This window comes from Dermacentor variabilis, chromosome 7 (genome assembly GCF_050947875.1).
Source record: "Dermacentor variabilis isolate Ectoservices chromosome 7, ASM5094787v1, whole genome shotgun sequence".
Taxonomy (NCBI): domain Eukaryota; kingdom Metazoa; phylum Arthropoda; class Arachnida; order Ixodida; family Ixodidae; genus Dermacentor; species Dermacentor variabilis.
This window is the reverse complement of record NC_134574.1, coordinates 34359479-34376646: the sequence shown is the minus strand read 5'-3', so window position 1 is coordinate 34376646 and position 17168 is coordinate 34359479. Positions and strand designations below refer to the sequence as shown.

Sequence of the window (17168 nt, the reverse complement as noted above, 5' to 3'; positions counted from 1 at the left end):
ATCAGGAATCCCACTCCTAGTTCTCGTCTCTCCGCTACGCGCCGGTAGCACAGGACGTGCCCGCTTTTCAGCACTGTATATGCTTCTTTTGGCCTCCTAACTTCACTGAGCCCTATTATATCCCATTTACTGCCCTCTAATTCCTCCAATAGCACTGCTACACTCGCCTCACTAGATAATGTTCCAGCGTTAAACGTTGCCCGGTTCATATTCCAATGGCGGCCTGTCCGGACAACAGGCCACTATTGCAGGGACAACATGGCCACAATTAGCACATGACCGGGGTAGCTGGAGAAGTACGGAAGAAGCCTTTGCCCCGCCAGTGGGCATAACCAGGCTGGTCATGATGATGTTGAGCTATCTATCTATCTATCTATCTATCTATCTATCTATCTATCTATCTATCTATCTATCTATCTATCTATCTATCTATCTATCTATCTATCTATCTATCTATCTATCTATCTATCTATCTATCTATCTATCTATCTATCTATCTATCTATCTATCTATCTATCTATCTATCTATCTATCTATCTATCTATCTATCTATCTATCTATCTATCTATCTATCTATCTATCTATCTATCTATCTATCTATCTATCTATCTATCTATCTATCTATCTATCTATCTATCTATCTATCACAAATTTGACGAATACTGAATTAGATGCCCGTTCGAACCCTGCACAGTTTCCTCGTAGGCAGTATTGCTGCAAAGTTAATGCTGGCGAAATTCAATCATTATCCTGGAATTATTATTGCAATTACGCTTAATAATAAAAGAGTCGGATCTGATTCATGTAATACAGCCTACAACGTGTATTTGATGGTGTCCATCTATAGAATCTAGACGTGTTTCTCAACTACGGCTAAGATTACTTCGATTAATAATAATAATTTCTGGGGTATTACGTGCCAAAACCAAGATAAAAATTTGAGGCACGCCGTGGTGGGGCACGTTAGACAATTTTCATCACCTGGGTTTTTCTAACGCCACCGAATTCACGGTACACTTGCGTTTCTGCATTTCTGCCCTTTCATAACGAGACTGCCGCAGCCGGAATTCGATCCAGCAACCTCGTTCGTAGCAGCCTGACACGAAAGCCACTAAACCACCATGGCGGGTCGTTATATAGAGCACGCTGTATTCCTTGCGCATGTCTGTATCCAGATTGCTATTTTAGCTGTACCAAAATAAATAAAATATCGCTGTGGCAGATAGTATAATTGTAACCTTTGATCTAAATTACTCGATGAGGCGGCGATTACGTCCACAAGAAAGCAGAGTGCTTAATTGAATAGTTAGCTTAGTTATACTGATTAAAAATTTAATTACTTAGCTAACAAAAATATTTGAATGTACGAATTGTAGCTACTGAGTTCGCAAGGTGTATTCACTTGGAACAAATTCTCATGACTGCACTAGTTTCGAGATATTAACTTCAAATGTCCGACAAGATACATTGCTGCTCGAGTTACCTTTGTGCTTCCAATGCACAAATAGCGTTTTCTGAAAAAAAATAAAGCAACTGGGATGGTAATGCATTTCATCGAACACTATGAAAATTTATATCTTGGAACTGGTGCGGTCCTGCGCCGCGCCAACCCACCGGCTATATCTCGTAGATGAAAATATATGCCTTTAAACAATTATATAGAAAGGTAATCAGTGCAATTATGTTAAGTAATTAGGCATTGTAATCTTTTGTAGAAGTAATGACAGCCTCACTGAGTACTTTAGATCAAGGGTGAGAATTGTGCTATATCCCACAGGTAATTTTCCAAAATTTGGCGCAGCTTAAAAAAAAGCAACATCTTTATAGAAGGTGTTTCAGTGAATACTAAGTAAGTTTGAAAAATCACCTCTGGCACTTAGCGTAATTCTAGTGCTTGAGCTGGTGTACTTGAAAAACAGGACATTAAGTGCACGAGAAGTCCAAGTGCCTCATCTGCTAATTCACGAGACATCACTAAATATGGTTTTAACTAATTATGTCACATATCTAAATTATGAATTGCTGAATTTATGAAAAATTATGTGGATGACATCGATTCCTAGATATGCACCGTAAAACTTGCTGTAAAAATGCACCTTAGTTCCGCTTTCTTATTTAACGAAACGCTGTCTTCTTCACTGCGGCCCAAAATTAAATGGACCGCCATTGTATTTCTTTGCAAAGTTTGGGAATCAATTCCTCGAAACTGGTGTCGTCCTGAGGATTCGTTTAACTTCGATCTACCTCGCGAACTCTGAGGTTGCGATTTGTAAATTGCAATTTCTGCTGTAAAGTAATTAGTTAACCTAATCGCGCATTTTGTTTAAATAATGAATTATGCATTTTGATTTCGTGTCCAAATTCCAAATAAGATCGGCCTGTCTCGGTAGCCGAGCTCAATTGTGCTATCTGCTACAGAAGATTCTTCAAGAATACCTAATTTCATTGGAGAAATACCGGGTGCATTAAACCATTACATCAGGATTCATGTTTCTGTTTAAGCACTTCTACAGAACAGAAGGCATGCATTTATTGCCCTTGTGTTATCGAGTCTTGATGTCCGGTGTCTGTTGGCTTTGTGTGGCTGTTCCTTGACTGAACAGCAAGCCCTCCTTCATATGTATTTATAAGCTAACTTCTGTATGCAATTTCACGAGGCGTGTGTACAACTGGCGTCCCGTTGTTACGTTTCATATATTCGCTCCAGACATTATTTGGTTTACGCGCTGCTACACAGCGATTACTAGCGTCGTGCGTCAGTGTGTGAATAAAGAGGTTGCCTTTGTGTGCAGCATTCACGAGAAAGGTAGGTCTCCACGCGCAAGCCGAATGACACGCTGCGTGTTGTCATGCGTGCTCTAAACGACAGCTTCGTATATCATGTACACGCGCACGTGTAACGCTTGGAAATGGCTCCTGTAGTAGAGAAGCTACTCCCGTCCCATAAGATTACTAAAAAAACGAGTTCTTGGACCAGTTCGTCACTTGTTGCAGGCATGATAGCAGCGTCAAAAACACCCTCAAAAGAAAGGAACACATAAAGGCACCGCGATTGTCCGTGTCTGTCAGTGTCCCTTTATTATGTGTGTGTTTTTTTGACGTTGCTGTTGTGCCTGCGATTACTCAAGAGAAAACGAAGTAAACACGAAGAATCATATACTGAAGTTTCCCCATTGGCCGACTTTAAGTGTACTGCTGGATGAAGGCTCTTTGTGGAGCGATTTTCAATAACCCCTTGTCTGTTATTATCCTGTTATTATTATATTTTTTTCACGGTATGTAAGAGAGCGTCGTTTGATTTGTTGAGAAACGTTGGTTCTGTAACAGTTGCAAAATAAGCAGCCCATAGGGATTAAAGTATATAGTTTACCAGAACCTTCAAAAGAAAGCTTTCATGGACAAGGAGTTGATCGACAACAGTTACCACCATATAAATTTTCCTTATTACGGCAACGGCGCCGCCACGGGAATTCTCTCACGTCTGAAAATATGAGAGCCTCTAGGAATGATGTCGTCGGCATCGACCGAATCACCGAACCAGGTCTCCATGATAACACACACGTGTGGATCATATGACAAAAACGTATACTCTAGTTGATATATGTTTGTTAGTCTTCTTGTTCTGCTGAAAAAATGAAGCTGTTCAGGCGTGCTTTAACTGCCATATTTGAAAGGGCCGCTTTTCTGTTACCGTCGTTACATCTTGCGAATGAGATACGTCGTCCCGAACGAAAGACCGGTTCTCAACTCGAACGAAAGCAAAACCTTCTTCTTGGCTTCTCGGTCAGGTTTTTAGCTTTGCCAGAACAAAACACGTTTGTGAACCTTGTCTGGCGCAGTAGTCTTTCTCCGCAGGATCAAACGATCTACAGATAACGCCCAGTTTTTCCTCGAAGAACTCATTATTCACTTTAGTCCCTAATACTAATTTGGTCTCCGCCATTATTATTGTTAAGGATGCCAAAAACTATCATGTTAGAACAATGGCTTCTATCTTCCAGGTGGAAACTTCGCTTGCTGGGTTCGAATATGCTTTTTCACATTTGTTGCCTCACAAATTAGGCATCAAGTTTTAACTACTTTGATTTCCACCTATTTCATACCAGCCTTGACGCTGGTTAAACGACTATTAAAGCCTTGTACGACGTCTCCTGTTGTTTCCAAGCAATTTTTCAGGACATAAATGTCCGCTTGGTTGTCTTGGTGACCATACGAAATAGTCTGAAACATTCCATTAACGGAGTGCCCACGGCTTCATGTCAACATCGCTTAAATGGTAAAGTATAATCGCATGGACAATGTTGCAAAATTTGTGAGAACAGGAGAAGAATGGAAATGGAAATTATGGACCAAACTAATCTATACAGCAACATCAACGACAAAAAAGGACGCATTCGCGGACTCAGCAGTGGGCACGGTGCCTGTGCGGTGTGCACTATTGATTTATTGTTGAAGCTCGGCTGTTACACGGAATCATGGCAATTACGTCACTAAGCCAGGTAAACGTGGAAACTCGATAGTTTAATGCCCGCTTATAGTGAAAAAGCAGGTTTCACATGCGCTTCGGTTGGTATATAAAAGGCACACTATCGATAAAGCAATGGTTTTTACTCAGGGCTTGAAAGTGCTAAAAAAGTTAGTTATCGCGTCTTACTTGCCAAAATGATGATCAGATTATGAGGCACGCCATAGTGGTGGACTCTGGACCATCTGGGGTTCTTCAACGTGCACATAAACCTCAGTACAGAGGTGTTTTCGCATTTCGCCCCCATCGATATGGGACCAGAATGGCCGGTATTCGGTCCCGTGACCTCGTATTTAGCAGCTCAACACCATAGCCACTAAATAACCGCGGTGGGTGGGCTTGAGTGCATCTGCTTCTTGTCCTCTTTGTCTCGTTCTAGAGCTGGTATTTGACAAATGGTTATGTACCAGCGACCCAAATGAACATAATCTCATGCTTACTTTACATTGTTTATTCTTTCGTGTGTCGGTTAAAAGGAACACAGCTGGGTTTGGGCGGAAATGCTGGCGAGCAGATGGTTCTTCCATATTCTTGACACGGTAAGTCTTAACACCTTTGTTCGTCTGCACGGAAACATAATTAGAGGTTACCGTTACTTGTTGACTAACGAGATTATAGAAGGACATCCTACGTGTGGCAAATGCACAAGTGTGAGTTTGTTCCTAGGAATTTTGCTCTAGTTTTATGCTGCCAAAATGAGCCTCCGAAACCGTTAGGGCGTTTTGGAATGCATTGCGCAAGAATAAAGTAAACTACCACCTTTAGTTTCAGCTCGTGGCAATACTTGAACATTCCTAAAGAATAAAGGCAGTTAGCTTCAAGCGCATCCATTACAAATGCACATGCTTCAACAACGGTGAGGTTGCGGGGCTAGCTTCAGCCGAAAATGTTGTTTTAGCCCTTTACCGCAGGTTGTATCCTACACAATGAGCATAGAGCAACTGCTCCGAGCTTAATAAGCTCAAAGGGGAAGAAAATCTTGCGTATTTACTCGCAGTCTGTGTCATGTGTGATGAACTACGCGATCATCACAACTATGCAAATAGCGCCTGAGTAAATTTTTCGTGACGAATGTATGGCGGAAGCTCGTCGTACAACACGCGGAAAGTTAATTAAGAAACGGGTTATTCAACAATTTTACCCACGAAATGAGCACGCATAAATACCAGGGTGACTGTTTGCTGTTTACTAGCCTATGGCAATGTTTCAAAAGAGGAAGACATCAAGGTTTTTTATCAAGTCAAGCAGAATTTATGGTATCACATATAATACATCATGCAGTTACAAGTAACCTATTATGAGAGAGAAAACATTTGTTTGCACGCAAAAGCTCCAACTTGGTGGCAAATATTATGCTTTTATAGGCTGTACTGAATCTTAGCACCATTGCAATAATGAATATACCAGAAAATCTGAATGTTAGCCGGGCAACGACATATTTACTTTGGGGCCTGCTTTGCCATAACGGCTAATGGCTACTCCGGCAACTGAGAACTCACGTACAAATAGAAAGAAGGTATTCTTCTGGCTTGCAGCAGTCTCAAACACCACACAAATTAGATTTTTATATAAGCCCTCCTAAGGTGGTGACCTAGATATTGGGGCTAGCGATTCGTCAATGACAGATGGCGTCGTCAAATTTCAAGGAAACTAGGACTACATGAAACAGCGAGAAGTGCGTTTCAGTTTTGCATCCAAGTTTCAAGCTTTTTTCCAATGATAGGTAGTTCTGGCAGGTTTTCAGAATTTGCACGCTTTTCTGTGTGGTCATATAGTATACCGGCAACCCCACGGGGTTTCACATCCGATATGCGACAATTGCTCATGAAATCTCAACTTTGCTTTTCATAAGAAAATGCTGTTGATCTAAGTATATCTAGCCTCAAGTAGGGTTCAATATTTCCAAATTTTTTTCACAGGGAAATAAATATTCATGGAGAAAGGGGTTATGGACATCAGACAGCACAATATGTACATGTTCGATTCTTTGCCTTATGTCTAATTAGCCTCTTTCTCGTTCGGCACTGCTTGACGTTCTTACTTTGTGATCGTCAGTTGCCCAATGACGGATATATTTATAGAATAATTACTACAAGGAATTGTGGCGCTAGTGTTTACGGGAGATTCAAGCACAGTGGTCGATAAACGTCGTAGCGATTCCTATAGTACATGGATTTGCCTAAATTTCATCTCTCCATCTGGAAACCGCTGTGTTCTTGCAGCAACATATTGGGATATGAATGCAGCAATGCACAAAGACTAAGCATGCGCGGAGAAACCAGTGCTCGTGATTAATTCAGAAAGCCATGGGCGCTGCTAAATTTATGAACATAAATAGTAGTAAACAAAGCAGCAAGAACGACTTAAGTGATGCCTGTTTCTCATGCTGCTATTTTCATCACGCCGGAAGTGCAATATCACTCGCATGCATCGGAAATCGCAGTTGCAGGTACCAGCCATAGGCATCATTTGAAGAGTTTATCTCTTTTTCCTTATTTATTTTGTCTTCCGGCAGAGAAAACAATAAACCTTGATTGTGATGCAGAGTTTCTATCCTCACTGCACCTGTATGAACCCTCACTTTAATAGGTTATTACGTATTGCACTTACTTCAAGGCATGTAATATATTTTGTTTATGATGGTCGTAACATTCTTAAACAACATTAAATGTAACATTATACTACTCACCGCAAAGATCCCTGCCTTTCCTTGCTTCTCTCTTTCTACCTCGTGTAAAACATATGTAACAATGTGGAGAGCAGGCAAACACGTTGTTTTTATAAGCAGTAGATAACACAAGAAACAAAAGCGAATAAAAATCCTGCAGTGAAGTCAGCCGGTTGCATTCTTTCAAAGGAATGATAGCATCTTCTGTTCATTTAAGGATGGTTGTTGTATGTCCACAGCTGAAAAAACTGCGCAGGCGTATCACGAGGCACAGGCCGTGCAAAAGAAGACAGCGGTAAAGTTCCTAAAGGGTGTTCAGTTACACGTATTATTGAATAAACTCATAATCACATCCCGTCATTGCGGTCTCTGTAAAGTATCACGCAACTTGCAAGTTATACAAAGGAACCATCACATTTGTGCATCTGAATCTTCTTTCTTATAGACTGTGAGCTGCAGTTGCGTGGTACTTTATTCTAGGGTGTGATTTATTGGCAGGTGTTTGTAGACTGAGCACGATTCTACCTAGCCTAACTCACACGGACTCAAGCTCAGCCATATTTCCGCTCAGCCGAGCTTGACATGTGTCATGTTCATTGAAATTCTACTCAGCCGAACTGGCTCCCCCTCATACTCACCAAAAGTCTTCTCAGTCGAGCTTGCTCTGACTCCTATTCACTAAAAGTGAGCTTGGTCTGACTCATATTCACCAAACTCTTCTCTGCCGAGCTAGCTCTGACTCATATTCGCCAGACGTTTGCTCAGCCGAGCTTGTTCTGACTCACATTCCCTAGAATTTGTATCAGCCGAGCGGGCTCCGACTCGTATTCACCAAAAGTCTACTCAGCCGAGCTTCCTCTGACTCATATTTCATTTCCCAGAATTTGTATCAGCCGAGCGGGCTCCGACTCGTATTCACCAAAAGTCAACTTAGCCGAGCTTCCTCTGACTGACTCACATTCCCCAGAATTTGTATCAGCCGAGCGGGCTCCGACCCGTATTCACCAAAAGTATATTCAGCCGAGCTTGCTCTGACTCCTATTCACTAAAAGTGAGCTTGGTCTGACTCATATTCACCAAAGTCTTCTCTGCCGAGCTAGCTCTGACTCATATTCGCCATGCGTTTGCTCAGCCGAGCTTGCTCTGACTCACATTCCCAAGAATTTGTATCAGCCGAGCGGGCTCCGATTCGTATTCACCAAAAGTCTACTCAGCCGAGCTTCCTCTGACTCACATTTCCCAGAATTTGTATCAGCCGAGCGGGCTCCGACTTGTATTCACCAAAAGTCTACTCAGCCGAGCTTCCTCTGACTCATATTCTCCAAAATTTGAATTACCCGAGCTTTCTCTGACTCATATCCACCAAAAGTCTCTTCTGAGCTAACTCTGACCCACATTCACCAAAGGTTTACTCAGCTGAGCTTGCGCTCACTCATAGCACCCAAAATTTGAATCAGCTGAGCTGGCTCTGACTCATATTCCGAGTCATAATCATATTCATAGCCGAGCTTGCTCCGAGTCATATTTTGGAAAATTCGAATCAGCCAAGCTGGCACTGACTCATGGTCTCCAAAATTCTAATCAGTCGTACTGGCTCTTACCCATATTCATGAAAAGTCTACTAGACGAGCTTGCTATGACTCATATTCTCCAAAAGTATTCTCAGCCGAGCTTGTTCTGACTCATATTCCCCAAAATTGGAATCGGCGCAGCTGCCTATTACTCATATTCACCCAAAGTCTACTCAGCCGACCTTACCTTGAGTAATATGTACCAAAATTCTACTTGTCGGAGCTTGCTGTGACTCATATTCTTCAAAATTCGAATCAGTGGAGCTGCCTCTGACTAGTCCTCATCAAAAGTTCACTCAGCATAGCTTGCTCTGGCTCATATACGTCAAAATTGGAATAGGCTTAGCTGGCTCTTACTCATATTCACCAAAACTCTACTCAGCCGACCTTGGTGTCACTCATATTCCGCAAAATTCGAATCAGCCGAGCTGGCGCTGAATCATATTCCTCAAAAATCTACTCAGCCGAGCTTACTATGACTCATATTCTTCAAAAGTCCACTCATCCAACCTTGCTCTCACTCATATTTCCCAAAATTTGAATAAGCCTAGCTAGCTCTGACTCATATTTACCAAAATGCTACTCAGCCGAGCTTGCTGTTTCTCAGATTTCCCAACTTTCGAATCAGCGGAGCTTGCTCTGACTCACATTTTCGAAAATTCGAATCAGTCAAGCTGGCACTGACTCATATTCTCCAAAATTCCAATCATCCGAGCTGACTCTGACTCATTCCCACCAAGCGTCTGCGTTGGTGCAAGAAATCAGCACTTGCTTAAAGGCGGAGAGATGTGTGTTTAAATTAGGGAGAACACAACGATGCAGTCGGGATGGCATAAACACGTGCTCCATTTTTGTCCTCGCAAAATGTTGTCCAGCACTCGTGGAAACGCTACAGGCGTATTGCATAGTCCAAATGGCATCACGCTAAATTCGTAGAAACCATGTAGGGTAATGAATGCCGCTTTAGGGCAATTGACTACTGTCGTCGGTGCCTGCCAGTATCCCGAGGTTAAATCCAACGAAGAAAATTCAGCACCTTGCAAGGTGTTCAGAGCGTCCTCGTTGCGTGGTAGATGATACACGTATTTTCATCTTATCTTATCAAGACGGCGGTAATCAACGTAGAACCAAGAGAAAACATCTTTTTTTCTGACGAGAACCATCGGTGATGCCCACAGACTATTGGAAGGTCGAGCGACGCTGCGCTAAAGCATGCCGTCGACGTGCTCACGGATGGCATGACGCTTCTTGATTGAGACACGGTGCGGACGCTTCTGCAATGGCGCGTAGGAGATGGTGTCGATGTGGTAGCTGATGGTCGACGTGTGGCCCAGTGTAGGCTGAGCGACGTCAAAAGAAGAACAACAGTGGGCAAGCAGACAACGATGCTAGGAGCGTTTCACGCATGTAAGGTCATCGGCAATGAAAGGAGTGAATGCCTCAGGTTATGGCGGATCAGAAGTGGAAAGTGCACAAGAGTCAGTGAGCTCTGCATACAAAGCATCCGGCACGTCTGTAATAATCATGTCATCAAGGGGTTTACCATGGTGAACTGCTTCACCAAAGAGAGCCTTCAGTGTTGTAGGAAGCGGCTTGTAGTCAACTGTGCAGCTGAAACCAGCTCATTTCAAGCGAGGCGAAATGGAGGGGAATATCTTGGCGGTTTCGGAAGAGTTCCAAGGGGGTGAAGAGAGAGCCTTCGGGGGCATTGGCTCAGAAAATGGGAACGGCAATAGAGTACGGAGGTATTGCGATGCCTTCCCGAAAGACCTGCTTAGAGGAAACAGAAGTTGCGCCAGCGAGGGGCCCATCACAGAGAGGCGATAGTTCGACTTCAAAACATGCACATTCGATAACGGCGTCATTTGGTGAGAGAAAGTCCTAGCCAAGTATAACGTCATGAGAACAGGACGACAGAACCACAAACTTGACAGTGTAGACAACATCGCTGAATACCGACTCTTTCTCTGTATTGTACTGATGGCCGAACTGGCTGGGCGTCTACAATACGGAGAGAAACATAGAAAGGGTCGTCGTAACTTTTCGCAGAGTTCAAAGAGGCGTTCGTTTAGTACAGACACGGCTGCTCCAGTATGAAGTAGCGCCACTTTCCGTGAACAGTAAGGTCGACAACGTCTGAAGGTGGCAATGAAGGGCTTGTACAGATTTATGTCGACGTAGTTTCTGCCTCCTGAACTACGGCGCTTAGATTTCATCTTGCATGGGTGAAGGACGTCGACCTATGCGACACAACGAGTGGCGACGCGGGGGAGGTGAAGGACGTGCAAGTAACGGGCGCTCGGCTGGTGGCGTGCTCAACTGCTGACTAAAATCGTCGTGTATATCTTGCTTGTTGGCGTAGGAAGGTGTCCGCACAAAGCCATTAGAGTGAAGGGCGCGGCGGTGGCAGTGTCGTGCAATATGTCCAGCTAGAGCGCTGTCATAATATATGGGCATGTTGTCTCAAGTCCGCCCAGCATTTCCAAACGCGGTGGCAGGTCGATTTACAAGATTATGTAAGGTTGGCAGCGGCCATGCATGTATCGCAACGAGTGGTTGGCGAGGAGGCTGCGCGGCGACGGGTGCGTGAGTGGGAGGAGCGGCGATAGGGTACTGCTGATGCTGCATTGGTAGAGCCTCAGCAACATCAATAACCACCGGAGTGTCGGGGCAAGCTGTTTAGGAGGCGGTCGTTCAGCGGCTTCTGTTGGGGCAGCTCAGCGAAGGCTATTAGAGAAAGCTGTCATGCAATTTTGTCCCGCACGAGTGCTTGAACGTTCTTGAGCAGGGGGTGGGACCAGAGAGGATGGCCATGCAAAAAGAGGGTCTCGTCCACCAGTTTGGGGCGCCTGGTCAAATCTCGTTGCCTCCTCAAGTGGTCGTAACATTCCACAAGTTTATGCGCTCTGGTACAGTATCCGTACTCTTGGCGATCAAAATTTGAAAAATGGAATCGGCAATACCCATTAATATAAGTTTGACGTTTTCATTTTCAAGCATAGAAGCACCCACAAGTTTGCACAGATCTAAAACCGCTTCAGTGTAACTGCTGAATGTATCACCTGGTTGTTGGGCGCTGCAGCCTAGCCGCTGCTTGGCGTGCAAGGTGCGGGTGGCGGGGTGACCGAAAAATTCAGCAAAAGTGGTTGAAACCGGTACTGAAAGTCGGCTTCGTGATTTTTATACCACAGGTGAGCCACGCCTGTAAGGAGGAAAATGGCGTTTTTTAACTTCATGGTGCCCTCCCAACGATTGTGCAAGCTCACCCGTTCTTATGAAGACAGCCAGTCGTTGACGTCTATGTTCATCCGTACCGCTAAACACCACTGGATCTCTCTGCCGAGGAGCGCCAAAGCAGGCCACGAACGGTGGCTTCAACGTCTGCTAGATATAGCCAGTCACCACTGGTGGCAGAGTCCGAGACTGTAGTTCCAGGGTGGAGATTTTCTTGTAGAACACGCAATTCCACCAATTGTTAAAGGGTGTATACAACAGCTCAACTAGTAGCGTCAAGAGTAATCGAGAGGTCAGGCGAGCAGGAACTGTGGATGGCCGAGTGGCTCTCTGTCGTGACAAGCACTGGTGATCCGGCTGGCCCAATGGTTGCACTGCAGGCATCCTATTGGCGATCTGGCTGGCCTTGTGCGTGGGCTTTTCTTCGTTACAATTTAAACATAATATGAAATAATGACTGTGGGGCAATATATTGAAAAATTAAATAATAACTGTGCGCAAAATATTAAAAAATATGCTTACATCACTGCAACTTCAATAATAACAACATAATACACGCATATGCCCTCATAATATACACACGAATACTAATACCTGTAGTGATGGAATCACATTTCGGCCGAGTTGGCTGCCATCTAATAAAAAGCACAGGGCAACACTCCAATGGGCCCAAGTATGATCGTGCCGCTTGCCGGGCTCATGGGCGGCAGAAGAAACATAGGTTGAACCTAGCAATTACCTCGAAGTAGTTGTTGCACGGATGCTGTTTCGTTATGCAGCCCACCACTCAACCACACAAATACGTTCAGTCTGTACTTGGGCAAAAATTTCAATATATCCTAAATAATTAGTGTCGTCTTCTAAAAAAAGTACATGACGCTCATGTCTGTTAGAATGCTATGATGCTACGTACACAAGTGACTGCAGCTTCTCAATAAACTTCTCAATTTCGCGGTGTCGGCTTATACGCCTATTATAATATACACATTTTACTTCTACACATAATCACAGCAACCGCGCCGCGATGGACGAAACAGGTCTGCGCTAAGGTTGAAGTACACAATACAAATTCTATTGCAAGTTCCGTAATCACACGCAGGTCATGTGAGGCTTCCTTCAGGGGCGGCCGTGAGCTTTCGTGCTTGTGCTTGCTGCGAAATTTTCTGCAAGAATATGGCGAGGCGCAGACACTGCTTGTGTAGAATTACGAGAATATAAACACAGCAGTTCTTCAGAATCTGACGCTAAGCACGTGAAGTGCGAGGCTTTCTGCCCTGACATGATGACTTCGCTGCTGTCGAATTCCGAATACTGCACAGGTCATAAGTAATGCTATATGGGTGTCTTGTCTTGCTTGCGCCAAGGAATTACAAAGGCAGCAGCAAGTCGATTAACTGGATTAAACGCCCTTTCGTAATTTCGTTGTAGCGCAGGCTGAATGACACGGACATAGGCAAGCCAGACAGCGCAACCGCTGAAAGACCAGCTGCGAACCGCTGTTTACGTCCGCCATGTCTCCTAGAACTGAACTTCAGGAACTGCTGCTGTGTGCTCCAAAACAAGTTTAAGATTCGAAGCATTTTTAAATAACAAAATATGCATAATGTTTGCCCCAACTAAACACAGGCGAATAATAACATGACACACATCCTTTTTCGATACATTAAAAAAATTATACGGCGTATGCCGCAACATCTGCCAGCAAGCAACCCTGGGCGCTGCACCAGCCTCAGTGTTGAAAACGCACTCGTTTGAAGTGAGGCCTCTTAAAAATCGCATTGCCACGAGCGTCGGTGCACTGTTTTCTTTTTCTTTCGCTCCAGTCGAGGCATGTGAAACAGACATTAAGCCACCCGCAGGAAGATCAGACAAATCCGTGTATTAACCACCACTCTCATGATAGCAGAAAGAGTGCAGTGCCTGAGGTAACTGTCTTAATTTTTGTAGGAAAACTGTATGGAAGCGCCGCATGTGTGAATGAACGAAACTAATATATGTATATGTCATTACGATATCATCGAGCGATGCTCAAGGGACCAGCCGCCGCGAGAAGGACGACGAAGTGGGTCTGTGCCCTTGGCGCGAGTGAATGTGGGCCTGGTGCTCGGGCTCCAGTCCAGTGTAAATAGCCTGTAAATGGCCTCTTTCGTTTGTGTCTTTCTACACGTAACATTCTGGTGGAGGTCAGCGATCCCCGTCCTCGCCACGGAACTCCGGAGTGGTCGGTACATCGAGCTTGTCACCATGCCTCCAGGTGACGAGCCCGCCTCTGCAACGGCTTCGGCTGGTCCGACTGCTCCAATCGTCACGGTTGCCCAACATCCCGACCCTGGTGTGTTTTCTGGCCTGGAGGGACAGGACGTTGACGAATGGATCAAGCTATATGAACATGGCAGCGCTAATAACAGGTGGGACTCAACCATTATGCTCGCCAATGTCATCTTTTATCTAGGCGGCACCCCACGCGTGTAGTAGCAGACGCATGACGACGAGATAAACAGTTGGGACACTTTCAAAGAAAAGCTACGGGAACTGTACGGCGACCCCATTGGCCACAAGGCTGCCGCGAGAAAGGCTCTTGCGTCTAGTGTTCAGACATCTACAGAGCCATACGTTTCATACATCTTCGACGTCTTGGCTCTATGCCGCAAAGCTGACGATGCTATGTGTGAATCAGATGAAGTGCCACATCTTCTAAAAGGCATCGCCGACGACGCTTTCAATTTGCTCGTTTTCGGCAACGTCTCGGCAATCGACGGGATCATTAAAGAATGCCGTCGCCTTGAACAAGCCAAGAGCCGCCGTATCACACACCACATCACGCGGCTACCCAACACCGCTGCTACGTCGACATATGAGGGTCGACCGCGTCAGGCCACCACCTGTGACGACGTCACCCGTATTGTTCGCCGCGAGCTCGAGGCCGCCTGTTTGACAGCTTTCTCCGCGACGCCTCCCGATCCGCCGGCAACCATGTTTGCCATGATTCAGGCCGTAGTCAGACAGGAATTTGAGAACATTTGTCTGAACTCCGTGTGTTCAACATCTGAACCCAGCGTTTCCCAGTTCTCTACCGGTCCTCCTCGTCCCCGACAGTCCTTTTCTACCACATCTCGCCGCAACCCGTCCGAATGGAGTACCCCTGATGACAGACCAATCTGCTTCCACAGCTGTCGCATCGGCCACGTCGCTCGTCACTGCCACAACCGATGGCCACCGCCTCCTCGGACATACGCCGCCACTTATTCCCGCACCTTTGGACCTTCTGTTCCCTATGACACCCGCCATGAACCCATTGCCGCTGATGCCACTTCTCCGAACCTTCGCTACAGCCGCTCGCCTTCACCTCGACGCCATCAGTCTCGTTCGCCCCAACTCCGCCGCTTCTCTTTGCCGCCTATCGCCTCCCGGGCCCAGCCGGGAAACTAGGCACTGCAGCTTCTGGAGGTGAAGCTGCGTTGTCGACACTGCCTTCAAATCCTCTGCTCACGTTAAACACTAACCAAAACCTTCTTGACGTTGACGTTCATGGCTATCCTGTCACGGCACTCAACGATACAGGCGCACATCTTTCTATTACAGAGTCTTCCGACGACGACCGAACAAGCTCCTCACCCCAGCGTCGGCACACGTCGTCCGCGTTGAGGATGGCGGTACTGTGCCTATCATGGGCATGTGTACGGCATGTGTTAGCATCGCCGGCCGCCACACTCCTGTTCTCTTCACCGTGATAGCTCATTGCCGCACGACTTCATTCTCGGCCTCGATTTTCTCTCCGCGCATTCTGCTCTTATTGACTGCTCTGCCAGTACCCTTCGCCTTGATTTGCCGATTCTCGCAGAACCTTCTGACGCACCCCAGTGCCGCCTACGCCCCACCGGCTTTATTCGCTTGCCGCCAAAATCAATAGACTATATTGAACTCCTGTCTTTCCCACCAGTACCCGATGGCGAGTACCTCGTCACTCCTCTGCCCGACATTCCGCTACAATATGACGTTACCATGCCTCACAGTATACTTACTATTACTGCGAACCGCACCTTCATGCCTATGTTTAACTTTGCATTGGCAAAGCAAATCCTACCGCAAGGTATTTGCCTTGCCAACGTTGATTGTCTCGGCGACCATCACGTGGCAACTTTATCGACCGATGATGCTTGCGAGCTTAGCAGGCCCATCGTGCAAGCCTCGGCCGCCTATGCCAAGATACTGGAAATGGTTGCGACGGACCCGTCTTCTGCGCAGGCCTAAGAGCTTTACCAAGTGTTATCGTCCTACAGAGATATTTTCGACTTTGACGATCGCCCTTTAGGCCAGACGCTCGTGGTCAAGCAACAGATTCTTACTGGCGATGCTACTTCTATTCACCGACGACCGTATCGAGTTTCTGCGTCGGAACGCCAAGTAATTCAAAGTGAAGAGAAAAAAAATGTTAGACAAAAACACCCTTGAGCCTTCTTCGAGTCCCTGGGCGTCACCCGTAGTGTTGGTTAAGAAGAATGATGGCACATGGCGCTTCTGTGTAGACTACCGTCGTATGAACAACATTACTAAGAAGGACGTCTACCCGCTCCCATGTATAGACGACGCCCTTGACTGCCTCCACGGTTCCAGCTATTTCTCTTCTATTGATCTTCGTTCTGGACACTGGCAGATTGGTGTTCACGATATAGACAGAGAAAAAACCGCGTTCATCACTCCTGATGGCCTATACCAATTTAAAGTAATGCCGTTGGGATTATGCGACGCCCCTGCCATCTTTGAGCGTATGATGGACTCCTTCCTCCGACGTTTCAAATGGTCCACATGCCTCTTTTACCTTCGCGACGTCATCGTCTTCTCGCCCACGTTGGGCACTCACCTTGAGCGTCTAACAGCTATACTTGATGCATTTCGAAAGGCGAAGCTGCAACTTAACTCGTCCAAATGTAGTTTCGGCCGCCGCCAAATTACTGTTCTCGACCACCTCGTGGACGCTTCCGGAGTACAGCCTGATCCCGAAAAAACTCGCGCTGTCCGAGACTTTCCGGTTCCGAAGACAGCCGCCGACGTTCGAAGTTTTGTAGGGCTATGCTCGTACTTTCGTCGTTTTATTCAAGATGTGGGCCAATTGCTAGACGAGGGCCTCACTAATGTTTTGAAGAAAGGCGTAGAATTCTCGTGGGGTACT

The 17168-nt window shown here is 45.7% G+C and overlaps 1 protein-coding gene across 1 annotated transcript in view; it reads left to right on the top strand.

The window, feature by feature from the left end:
• Window positions 1-17168, top strand: part of LOC142588592 (uncharacterized) — a 49450-nt gene that overhangs the window by 20610 nt on the left and 11672 nt on the right. The window contains exon 5 of the mRNA XM_075700428.1: window positions 5002-5064. Within this exon, the coding sequence (XP_075556543.1) occupies window positions 5002-5064 (63 nt within the window). The remainder of the gene's footprint in view (window positions 1-5001; window positions 5065-17168) is intronic.